Below are 13480 nucleotides of genomic sequence, written 5' to 3' on the forward strand. Positions count from 1 at the left end.
ACAAGGCAGAGGGCAGACCCGCAGAACTGTCCGAAAGCTGCTGGGCCTAGTATGAGGTCAAGTCTGCACAAAGTAGCGCCCATGACGAGGTTACTGAAGCCCCCCCAAGAAGAAGGATGTCAAAAACAAGGCCGCGCTTTGTCAGTGAATCCTGACAATGTGATCCTCCGGCACGGGAGAAGAGAGACAAAACATGCCCTTGTGGTCACCGACAGACAACAGGACGGCGGACACTTTTGAAAGGTTAAGTGGTTGAGGGCACGGGTCTCATGACCATAATTACTCCACTGAGTGTCATCGCAGAGGACAAAGTTAACACCACCACACCACACCACCTCAGAATTAACCTCTTTGCGATAGTACACTATAGGACAAGCAACTCGTGAAGCCCACACAGAGAGAGCTCGCCTGCCACAAATCCATGAAACAGATGAAACACAAGCTGTTCCATCTCTAAAACTCCAGAGCAGACCAAATATAAAATGCAGCCGCGTGTTGTTGTGGCCCCATCAATAATTCTCAGTCTAAATGCATGCCGTGTGTCTACATTAATGATAACAGCCCCGCATAGAGGGAGACGCTAATCATCGCGGTTCAACCTGCCATTTCCTCCCCCTAATATTTCTATCGGAGATCGAAGCCTCACAGCGCTTGCTGCCTGACAGGTGCGGCCAATATCGTCGAGGACAAACGGAAAAGGGGGCGCGGGGGGGATTCTGTTTGTTTGTCATTCATCAGAGACGGCCTGTCAGATGAAATTATGGAGCAATTTATACTGATAGCGGAATCGGAACCCATTATTCCCTGCCTTGTTTAGCGTTAAGGCGGCTCGGACAAGTTGCTGAAGAGGGGGTGGGGGAATTGATTGGATAGAAGATCTCATCTTGGCACTGGATTGTCATCGACTAAAGCAGTGGGAATTATGCAACTTTTTCTGAGGCATTTCCTCTTTGGAGGGTACGTTAGGGAGGGGGAAAAACGTGCAGCTAACTCTTGAAGATTCACTTGTGCTCCTGTGTTAAACGATGCTGCAAAGAACTCGACAACAGCAGCTGTACGTCACTAGTGGCCACTAGTAAAAGCTTTTAGTCAAAGCATGAATTTCCCATAGGTTCTATCTCGAGGAGTATTCTGGTGCTCCTTTGCTAGAAACTGTGAGGAAGATTAACCGCAAAATATTCTCTGGCACCCAGGGGTGCCCCAACTGGTGCATACTGGAGTGCATACCAGTCAGAAAAAATAAGGCTATAGTCATTCCTGAAGCTGGCCCGAGTTTTGTTGTTGTTCAAAGTTTCTTTATTAACATTTTCAAATCACATAAGGGTCAAATAGAAAATAACGTACAAAAATGTGGATTTTTCCCCTCCCACCCCCCAGAGTTCCAGCTCCAAAAGAGCCACTAACCCTGGTATCTCGTACCATTAACAAAAGATAAGAGTCGAGGCCATCATATTTGCGGTGATGTCCTTAGCATTGATGCCGCCTCCCTCTGGTTCAGATTTGAAACCCCCGTGCCTGCAAAACCAAGGGGACCACTCACCCAACTTCTAGACCAATCAGTGAACAAGGTCGAGGTGATAGCCCCAGGTTTTTTGAACCGATGTGAACGAAAATAAAAGCCTAGGTACCGAGGCTAGCCCCAGAGTGAAAGGACTTATCTGACAGTAGGAACTGAAAGATGTGTCGGTGTCCACGATGTTGTAGTTTTATAACCTTTAGAAAGCTACACCGTGGTGATAGGATATCATCTCATACTGGTGTATAGGCCTTTACTCTCATGCAAAATAAATGTCTAAAAGAAAAAACGAATTCTCAGTGATGTAAATAGGTTTTCAATGTAATGAGTCCCGGGATGCAGGGAAGGTCTTTTAGACGAGTCCCAGGGACATTTTATGAGTCCCACTTCAACGACGTCAGGAGTCATATTTTGCCATTTTTACAAATTGCAGCATTTAACTCCCATTTCATTTAATATGGTTATAATGTGGTTATATTCATGTAGAAAACAGAAGAAGAAATGATTATTATAACTAAAGCTAGCAAAATAAACTAGAATAAAAAAACAGTACAGTAGTACAGTAGTGCATCCCGTGGATGCAGAGGTCGTTGTTTTATTGTGTCCCTTAACCATAAACTGCGTTTTGGGATGCAAAATGCACCCTATTTTAATCTCTGAATTCTGGCATGCAGGCAAACAAAGCTGGTTCAATGATTCAAAATGACACATTTACCCATAGCCACTAATAGTAATACAATATTGCTTATAAACTGTTTACAAAACAAAGCAGATCTAGTTGCTTTCTGGCTAGTGGCTACAACTATGAGTTCTCTTCATCTCCCTCTCTTGTTCACCATCATGCCAGACAATTAATAATTCATAAAATAGGAGTCCAGGGAAAACTCACACTCTATTAGGCAAAGGAGAGGACAGCTATTCATAGGTTTAATGATGAGTGAGACTCAGATGAGCAGGTTAAGGCCACAAGAGAGTGCTACACAGATCTATCTGTTCCACCATCGTTCAGCATGATAATGGAGGTGGAGGACACCAACATATCTACTGTTTAGCTGTTATATCAGCCCATCTCTCCAGCTCGGGTATATCGATGTCCTTTTCATCTCATTACATTTAGCATGATTCCTCCAGGCTATCCATCTATCAGGGCTATACAGTGCAGACTGTTGTGCTCGGAGGGAGACTATGTAGAAACAGCTAGTAGTACATCAATCACATCAGTAATAATTGATAGCATTATAATAATTGAAGCAGCGAGCGACCCCCTGGAGCAATCAAGTGATGGAGTGGGGGTGCAAGTTCCAGCACATCAACATGTCCTCATGTAAGGTGAGTGACTACACTAAAGCAACAACTGTCCCTCACAAGTTCAGAGCAGTGTTGATTTCGTTATATTCATAGTCTGGGTTTTCGGTGGTGAGGTGACCACCGAACTACAACATGACGTCACGAGCCGCGGTGAAGAGCAAACCACCGCCACCGTAGCCTGGCTAATAAGCCAGACTCAAATCACACTGTCGTGTGGTATTTGAGTCTGGAGATGCTGTGTATGGATCTTGTTTCCCGGGGGGCGGGTTCAAACATTTTCTCTTTGAAGCAATTGGTTAGAGCTACTGTCAGTCAAAGGTCTCAAGCATTGAACGTCAATGTACCAAAGCCCGCCCATATTGCATACCGTGTCCCGATTGGCCACACCAGTTCTCTGGTGTAGGAAATGGGCGTACAATTGAGCCTCTCCAGACCGTAATCCACCGGCAGGCAATTTTTTTTTTGCCAACGGCTGATTCGGTCTGGCTTATTATTACCGCCACCGCCCTTCTCTCTGTTTTTACTCGACTGTGGCTCAAGAGGTAGAGCAGGTCGTCCAATGATCCATGGGTCGGCGGTTCGAATCCCGGCTCCTCATGTCTACATGTCGAAGTGTCCTTGGGCAAGACATTGAACCCCAAATTGCTCCCGATGTGCTGGTTGGTACATTGCATGGCTTCCACCGCAATCGGTGTATGAATGTGTGTGTGAATGGGTGAATGTAATGCACAATCTATGTAAAGCGCCTTGGATAAAGGTGCTATATAAATGCACAATTTACCGCTGTAGTGCTGAAATGATTTCGGCTCGTCAGAAATTTTCAGTAGCACCGAAGAGCCGACTTCAGGACGGTACCCGCCCCCCCACCGAACCTCAAATGACGTCACATTGTAGGCTCTCCTACAGAGCCGAACCGACTTTTATTCGGCTCTAAAATAGGAGTATGAATCGCGCCTTACTTATTCATGATTTATACTTGTTATAGTTGTTTGACTGCAATTCTACAAGTTCACAGATCTGCTATTTTCAGTGATGCAACCAAGTGAAAATCAGGTTTTACAGTTAGGGGACAGGATTGAATGCGATGGTAACTAAACAAACTGATTCCCCACAGCCGACGACAGGCTCGAGCCCAACCGCCCAGCACTGCACACATAGTAAAAAGCTTGTGCACTTTCCGACTTAAATTAGCATTCCGGATTTTGCTGTGTAGATGTGTCATGGCCAAAACCAGATAAAAAAAGGCAGCTCAAAGCCAAATCCAGGACAGTAATAGGACGAATAAAATGTGAGCCGAGGAGTAGGCAGACTAGGCTAGATTTGTCTTCCATCCTTTTCTTATCCCTCAATGCTCTGATGAAATTGGTTGTAAAAAAATGCTTGGGGTCGTTTTTTTCTTTGTGCGGGCTCAAAAGCCACAGGTTTAAATATTTCTGGGTCAGGGAAGAAAATTAAATTAAAGAAAAATCTTTTCGAATTTTTCTTCTCATCTTCCATTCTATTCCATGTCTATACACCCTGTCTTAACCCATTTTGGGCGGGAACCCCTTTTGGTGTTCTAAGCATTATGTATTGAAGAATAGCAGATCTACAAGCTCACGAGCTACGAGCTTGTAGGTCTGCTATTTTTGAAAAATCGTGAAAATGCGGCGCAAATCTTTGAATATATATTTCAGAGCGAACATTTTTAACTAAAATATTGGCTTCTGGGGGGTCCCTGGAACTACATATTTTGAGATGGGGGTCCGTGGCCCAATAGAGATAATTCTGGGGGTCCTTGACATGAAAAAGTTTGAGCACCACTGACATAGAAACATGGGTTTTTCAGATTTTCTTTTAGGATTTAGAAGCCTTTTTTTCCAGTCCAAAATGGGTTAATCTCTCTCTTTGTGATACCCACCTTAGCTCTGAAGCTGCCTGGGAGCAGATTCTGTTACAGGCACCCATTCTACGAGGGTGATAAATCACGGAGGCATTAGAATATTATTAACCACGTTCAACCTGGAGTTCCAATTTTGGCCATTTCATTATAGGTGAAATCCTTTTGGGCTACTTTGGCCATTAATATAGTGGTTGCAAAGGTATTATGCGTTATTATAGGACAGACAGAGGTACATCACTTTCAATGTGATCGATCATGCTGATGTGTCATTATAAAGCAACAGTAATGGTTGCACAACTGCAATGTTCTTGGGTTTTAGACAAAGTACAAATTACGCTTACTCTGACAGGAAAAAAAATAAAAGACCCATAGAAATTGACACCTGCTTTCACACATGCTTAACAACAATAAGGTATATCATTTGTCCAAATTCCCTAGAGTGATAGAAGATCTACTGAGGACAAAGAGAGAATAGCGGCAGCACGGTCAATTGTGTCCGTGAAGAATTATGTGAGAGAGACAGGATAGTGAGATGGAGGGAGGGAGGGAGGGAGGGGGGTCGAGCAGAGAGGAAGTCTTTTCTCAGCACGGGTTCCAATTACATGAAACAGTCCATAACACCCCGATTAGCCAGTCTGTCATCTAGCCTCGGCCAACGTACTCTACGCTGGCTATACAGTTTCTAACACACAACACTTCTTCACGAGAACACTTTATGGGCCAGGGCCATAAATACACAACCCAATCAAGGGGGCTGCCTCTCACACAATGCAGCCAGCACCCCCAGTATACGACTATTAGCACTGTCTGTACTGTGCTTCCCGCCTCTCACAACAAATCCGTGCCTGACACCTACGTTTTGTTTCCACGCTGGGCTTCCCTCCATTAGCCACTCAAATGGCGTGTTTTGGAGCGGTGCTGAGGGAGTGAGTGAGTGAGCGAGCGCAGGGCCCACTCGGTCCTGCAGCCCCTAGGTGCTGCCCACAGTGGCTAGTTACTGTAGCAGATGCCAGTCGACAGACTGACAGCAGATGACTCATGCCCTCCTTTGCTTGCCCCCCTCGGGCGGGCTAAAAATGGACCTTGGACTGTCAGGGAGAGTTCAAAGGGAATCCGAGTGCTCTGTCCGGATAATGGCAAAAAAGGAACAGTGGAGGTTTCACTTTTCAGAGATGTAAGTGAAAGCTGTAACAAGGTTATGTCATCAGGATGTTCTGTCAACCAATTTAAAGCTTGAGAAGAAACTTGCAGAGCCGTCTAAAAGATTCTTCTCTTTTTCTTTTACTAGTATTGAACCCTATTTACTAGTTACACACTCTTAAATTCAGTGAAGAATCTAATTAACCCATTTTGACCTGAGATCACATTCTAAAAATGTCTTCTTCATCCTGACAGTTTTCTGAAAAGGCTATGTTTCTATGTCAGTCGTTCTTCGATTTGTCCAAAAATAGCAGACCTACAAGCTCGTAGCGCGCAACTCGGTGGTGCGCTATGAGCTTGTAGATCTGCTATTTTTCAATAGCTAAAGCATGACATAATGCAACACCAAAAGGGGTTCCCGCCCCGAGAATGGGTTAACTTTCAGTCATAGTCATAGTTCTGCTTCGCTCTTGAGAAATAGGCCAACCTGAGAAATTTAAGATTCAGCATTAAAATGTAATTTCAAAGACGCATGCTGAACAAGGTCGGCTAGTACTAGTGACACAGCATGAGGGATACGGTAATGCAGCAGCAGTGATCTGAACAGGCCCCGGGTAGCCCAGCAGCTAGAGTCATCCAATGAAAGTCCATGTGGTGGCGGGCCCACAAGGACCAGGAGGAATGCCCCGACCGAACGTCCTTTCAAGAGCAAATTCCTGAACAGATCCCCTGGCAGTGGAGAGGAGAGAGTGAGGGTGGGCTTGAGGTTGCAAGTGCCTAGCATGACAAGTGAAATCAAATTCAAATCCAACCCCCAGGAGCAGTGGGCTGTGGCAATGAATGAATGCTTAACCCATTTTGGGCGCGAACCCCTTTTGGTGTTAGGATTATGTTATGCTTTAGCTATTGAAAAATAGCAGATCTACAAGCTCATGGCGCGCTACGAGCTTGTAGGTCTGCTATTTTTGAAAAATCGTGAAAATATTTATTTCAGAAAACTGGAGGATTTAGAAGTTTCTTTTTAAAATTTCGAGGTCAGGCCAAAATGGGTTAAAAGACATTCTCGTGTCAGCTCTCCTCCAAACACAGATGCACAATGAGTGCACGCATCGTTCCTTTCCTCTGCATTCAACAGGACGTTTGTTCCTTCCGTTTCTCCCCCCTCCTTATGGGGGCTGCAAGGTTTACAGGGGAATCGATGGAGCCAAATATCACTGATCCATGGAATTCAAACTGAATTCCATGGATCAGGCAGACCACCAGCGAGCCAAACCATCTGACGCAGCTCATGCAAAGAGCTCTTCTCGAGTGGCCTAAGCCAACTCAATGATATGTGCCTGCGAGACATCCTTCCGTGGCGTGTATGTATATAGGGCAGAGCGGCGCTCAAGTTGCATGGGCCAAAAGGTGACACTTTAATAAACAGCGTTTCTATTTACGCAGCTATATACCATAACTTTCCTCTCAAATTACCCTTACCACCAGCAGGGCAAACACACTGAGCCATTATCCTCTCCACACTTCGCCCCGGGGCCTGGAAATGAGATGTCATACCAGTGGACAGCAACAGCATTGACCCGAGTCTTCGGCCAATTGAAAAATTTCCCTTTACAAATCCAGTGCTGTGCAAGCGACATACTTACAATGGTAACTGTACTGACTACTATCGAATTCCTAATTTTTCAAATACTTTAGAATTGTCTTATACTATCATATTAGTTCTTACTTCTTACAGATGTCTTTTTGTGGCTTTCGCCTTTTTTTTATTTTTATGGAGGGATAGACAGTAGGCTGACAGGAAATGGGGAGAGAGATGGGGGGGGAAGACATGCAGTAAAGGCCGTCGGGATCAGGAGTCGAACTCGCGGCACGCTGCCAGACTGGATTACCAGCCAAGGTGCCTGGACCGCTGAGCCACGGCCCAGGCTTCTTACAGATGTCTTGAAGCCTCACCAAACACACTAGCCTATACTCCCTATATCAATTTGAATTCGCTAAATAATTGAGAAATGCCAACTTTGGAAATATTCATCATGGCTGAGCCACCTGGACACCTCAGACATAATGAAGCCTCAAACTACCAATTTAAGCACTAGGCAGCATTATGTAATTAAGTAAGTACTACAGGGACATGTACAGCAGGGGTCAGCAAAATGTTTCACATGAAGTGCCATGCTTTTATTTTCTTGATAATCAGTTTGACATATCAACATTACATTTTATTACACCGCATCAAAATACAAATATTTCCAAAAGATATTGATTCCCATATTCCCGACACCCTTTTTTTTATTTTTTTTTATATTTTCTCAACACTAAGCCTGATAGTACTGATAATTGTAGAGGAATAACCCACTTATCTCCCAGACTCCCTCCCAAGTCAGAGTCAGAGTTTGATGAATGAATGTAGAACTATGTGCAGGATGTAATGTGCAGTGTGCACACTGATGTGAGTAATCTTATTTTATTTTAGAAGAAATGTCCTCTCTCACACGTTTGCCAGTGTGCCAGTGATCACCCTTCCCTGTGCCAATGTGGGCACCCATGCCTAAGATTGCCTGCCCCTGATGTACAGTATTGTTTTGTTTAAAAAAAGAAAAGAGAAAGGAAGTTGCGTATCATATATGATTGCAATCCAGTGCCTCATAATAAACATTTGAAACAACAACAACGTAAGCCAGCAGCATTGTACAACTTCCTGAAATTCCTTGACGTTTGACCCCAAACTTGACAGAGAAAAAGGGCTATGACCTCCATTTGAACTTCTATATTGAAGAAGCTCTTGCTCTTATAATTCATCCATCCGTCAACCCATCCATCCCTCGTCTGCTTGCTCTAACAGTTGTCCTGTCCAGCAATATTTGCAGATGAGCAGCAAAGAGAGAGAGAGAGAATTGTCACCACCAGAACAACAGATTAGGCCTCTGGCAGGAGGATACAGAATTGAGTCACTGGGCTGCGTGATTGTAATGCAGGAGAGCTCTCCTCTCTCAAAACCTTGGGCACGACGATTAGCTTGGAAGCAAATCACAGCTTGTCTGCCCTGCAGGAGAGACATCTAAGAGGGGGGAGTGATTCAACCTAGGTGTCAGGCAATAGAATCCTCACACTGTGAGGAGCGTGTAAAGACTGTAAGAGAGTGTCATTTCAGCCTGCATACAGTTAATCACAAGCCGGTGTAAAATGTATATATGACATGTACTTAGCTCGCTGAAGCATTTATAAGTAACCCATCATCAGGGAAGTCAAATGAGGGATATGCGTTTTCCTATGGGTGCTGTAATATCATAAACCACAACAGAAACTAGTTTTGGCGTTGCTTAACAATCATTATCAAAATAGAGTCCCACACCACACAACGTTGTGACCTCATCCTTAAATGTCACACCATTGTTTTTGTTCCAGAGATTAAAGCCTAATTTATAGTTCATCCCAAAATGGTGTCGCTCACCGAAAATACACTCAATGAAGATAACTGATTTTTCAAGAGAATTTATTTTTTAATTTTTGTATCCGTTATTTTCCCCCAGATGACACCATAATAGTGCAACATAATAGTGACTGTAAATTAGCCTAAACTTGGAAGTGGGGGCACCTGGTCATTTGCCCATTATGTGGCTGCACATCAAGATCAGGGTTCTGAAAGCCTCCGTCAGAACTATTTGACTATGCAGCACATAATTCAAGGCTCCGGTATACACATATGCTGTTGGTCCAGCCAGCCATCCATCCATCAGAGCATTTTTGCCAAGTCAACAGATTCTCGGTGTGGTGGCCAGTCAGGGGAAAGGCAGGCACAGGGCCCTCAGGTTCTGTTTCAGCAAGCAGTGTGTGAGCGTGAGTGCGCATGCATGTACACTAGTATGTGTGTATCTATGTGTTCAGCAGCCCAGGAGAGTTTAGATTTTCACTCAGTGAGTGTAATGTAGCCTATAGCCGCCCTAACCCTTTTAGAGCAGCAGTAACCAATGTCATATAGCAATCTGGGAGCCCACATAGGACGCTTGATAGAACGAACTCAACTGTGGCACATTATTTGATTAGGCAGTCTCCCTCGCTTTTTAACTACCAGATAGTCTCATCGTGAAACAATACTCAGTCTCACAGCATGCACACAGTATGGATATAACTGCTTTTTTTTGGAAGAAATTAAGTAGCAGTAGAAGTCTGTATAAACTAAGATGTGATAAGCGCAAAGTACGCAACTTAAATATAACTAGTTCCTCATTCAGAGTTCTCGACAGATCTCTTTAGAGTTTTTCCATTGCGTCAAATTCTCTGAAGCTTCACGCCTTGCCCGCCCAGTCAAGTAGCGAGTGCCAGCCAAGGGTCTGACAGCCAGATTACTCACACCCCCTTCCCAAGCTACTGCCCTGCCCTGGGTCATCACTCTTTAACCCATTTTGGGCGGGAACCCCTTTTGGTGTTTTAAAGCATTATGTTATACTTTAGCTATTGAAAAATAGCAGATCTACAAGCTCATAGCGCGGCACTCGAGCTTGTAGGTCTGCTATTTTTGAAAATTCGTGAAAATGTGGCGCAAATCTTTGAACAAATACTTTCGGAGTGAACGTTTTTAACTCAAATCTTTGCTTCTGGGAGGGGGTCCCTGGAACAACATATTTTCAGATGGGAGTCGGCCCCATTTCTGGGGGTTCTTGACATGAAAATGTTTGAGAACCACTGACCTAGAAACATGGGTTTTTCAGAAAACTGTCAGGATTTAGAAGACATTTTGTAGAATCGGTCTCGGTCGAAATGGGTTAATGTTTGCTCCCATGACATGATGGTTGGTGGTGCAAAGATTTCTCCTTATACCCTGAGGATGTGTGCTCTGCTGTTCCTTACAACAACAACAACAACAACAGGAGAAAAAAAAACAGGCAGAGAGGAGGATAGATAATCCTGCAATGTCCCAGATCTTTATTGGGAGTGTGCACTTCTTGATAGCTGGCCTGCCACTGAGACTTTAACACAGCACAGTGCACTTTTCAATAGGAAGAAATAGTCAGGATACAGGCGAGAAATGACCTGCTGCAGGGTAGCATTCTCATACATTACGTTATATATCGAAAAGACCTGTTTTCAGCAAAGACATTCCACTTTTACTATAAGAACATAACTCACAGTCCCATCTCTGGCCTGACTGTAGAGATACCCACTCTGGCCAGTGGATAACATACATCTCTCCGATTTCCATGCATCTTTCTCAGAATCAAGCACCGGGCCCTTTTCCCATTTGCATTACACTAATCATATGTAATTCTTTACAGCTGGGGCTGTTTGGCACAGGGTGGCAGCTGCATCCTCCAACACAATGTTGATGGCTTAAGTGTGTAATGCAGGGATTTCCTTCTCGTACTTCCGCAGAAGCGTTTGCCAAGAAGATACCAATGCATTCCATACTATAGTGAAGTCACAAAACTCTACAAGGAATAAGGATAGGCATTCAAGTCACACAGTCAAGAAAACCTATTATCCCCATCTGTTGGGTGATATGGTTAGCTGAATGGTTAGCAAAGTACTGAGAACAGAAGGTCCCCGGTTCATGTCCTAGCCTCGGCTATGTGTCGAAAGTGTCACTGAGCAACATATAATATATGTTATGTTATATATAATATAATATTATCCCCAACTTCCTGCCTGCCCCTGAGCAGCCATCTGCTCGGTGAAGCTGAAAATTCCCCTATGGGAATAACAAAGGTCTCCCTCCACTTTCCCTTCAACTTCTGTTGTTTTTAAATGTGCTATATAAATAAAGGTGACTTGACTTTATGACATGATTATGATTAGTTTCAATCGCCACAGGTGGTCATTTCATGACCACCTGCAGCACAACATTCCGTGCCAGTCTTTACCGTTTTGACAAAATGTGACCTCTTGGGGGGGAAAGGATGAGTGAAAAGCTGCTCTCCCATATACACAACGTCCTACTGACCTGAATGCACAGGGATGCATGCAGCCGTCACACTGACACCAACCATGGATGGACCACTCCACCACCACACAATGCTCCAGTCCAGTGAGTCCACACGCACACACACACTCAACCAAGAGAAAAACATACATCACACTGCCTTTGTTTTCTTACCACCCCTGGAGAGGAGGCATGGAGTCTCTTGATGGTGTGTGCAGTCTGTGCACCATCATGCTGTGTGTAACGTTCAGTGAGGGCGTGTAACATGCTGTACGTGTAGTCTTGTAGTATGTTATGTGTAACATCATGTGTGCTGCACAATTTGTATTTTATTTTTTAATCACTCACTTCTTTAGTTTACACCTGTAAAACTGTGCTGTGCAATCAGCCTGATTCTGATGCTTATGCATGCAGTGTGTTGTCGGTGTGTAATAGTGTGTTGTTGTGTTGATGTGTAATGACATGCAGTGTGTGTGTGTGTGTTGTTGACGTGTAATAACGTGCAGTGTGTGTGTTGATGTGTAATAGCATGCAGTGTGTGTGTGTGTGTGTGTGTGTGTGTGTGTGTGTGTGTCGATGTGTAATAGAATGCAGTGTGTGTGTGTGTGTGTGTGTGTGTGTGTGTGTGTGTGTGTGTGTGTGTAATAGCATGCTGTGTGTGTGCGCGTGTGTGTGTTGTTGTGAAATAGCATGCTGTGTGTGTGTGTGTTGTAGATGTGTAATAATAGCATGAAGTGTGTGTGTGTTGTTGATGTGTAATAATAGCATGGTGTGTGTGTGTGGCTGTGTGTGTGTGTGTGTGTGTGTGTGTGTGTGTGTGTGGACTGTGTTGTTGTGGATGTGTAATAGCATGCAGTGTGTGTTGTTGATGTGTAATAGCATGCAGTGTGTGTTGTTTTGAAGACACTAGCTGCAGCCCCTCTCTCTTACCAAGCTTTCCCCGGGACTCCTCCAGCTTCTGGATTTGGTTCTCCAAGAAGAACATGGCCACTGCGAACGCCAGCAGTGCCAGAAGCTGAAACTTGGGTGGCATCATGACTCTTAGCAGCCCCATCAAACAATCCAGCGGGAATTAAGTCATTCCATGTTCTTTTCGGGGAAGGCGGTTTCTGTTGAAAGCACAACGCAGCGTCGATAAATCACAAAGCGAAGCGGTGCGTGTGCATGGCCCTCTCCTCTCTCTCTGTCTGTGTGTGTGATCACACTGTGGAGATGTTCCACCACTGTTGCGACCACGAATCGATTAATGCTGACGCAACTCGCTCATGGTCTAGTTAATTGTTACTCGACGCGAGAGGCGAATGTCCTCCGACCTATCAGAGATCCTGTGAATTTAGTCTGGGTGAAGGTTCGTCTGCATGCTGTTGTAAATCGCTGTGGCGTCGCGTGTGTCCCTCTCTTGTCGCGCTGCTGTCCCGTGCAGTCAGACAGTGTTCTCCTCCTACCTCATCCTCCTCCTCCACACGGCGAAGAAGTTATTAGTAGCCTCCAGGCCATTGGTTGGCTCACCAGTCCACCAAACAGACGAGCAAGTTCATTGGTCCGCCGCTGCTGTCTGTTCAAACGGGATTGGACCGTCTAATTGACCAACTGTGATGAAAAGCCGACGGAGGGTGGCGCTGTTGAGTCATGTCCAACATTTAACAGCCGATAACGAAGCTGCCCTTCACGCAGCCGGTACACAAACACCAACGCAACGTTCCACAAAACCCCCCTT

General features: G+C 44.7%; 1 protein-coding gene across 1 annotated transcript in view; it reads right to left on the reverse strand.

The window, feature by feature from the left end:
* The window catches only part of hs2st1a (heparan sulfate 2-O-sulfotransferase 1a), a 48551-nt gene extending 35373 nt beyond the window's left edge, over positions 1 to 13178 (reverse strand). Inside the window, exon 1 of the mRNA XM_079488623.1 lies at positions 12694 to 13178. Coding sequence (XP_079344749.1) covers positions 12694 to 12817 — 124 coding nt within the window. The 5' untranslated portion in view covers positions 12818 to 13178. The remainder of the gene's footprint in view (positions 1 to 12693) is intronic.
* Between the last annotated feature and the right edge of the window lie 302 nt (positions 13179 to 13480).

Source organism: Electrona antarctica, assembly GCF_951216825.1.
Source record: "Electrona antarctica genome assembly, chromosome: 19".
NCBI lineage: Eukaryota > Metazoa > Chordata > Actinopteri > Myctophiformes > Myctophidae > Electrona > Electrona antarctica.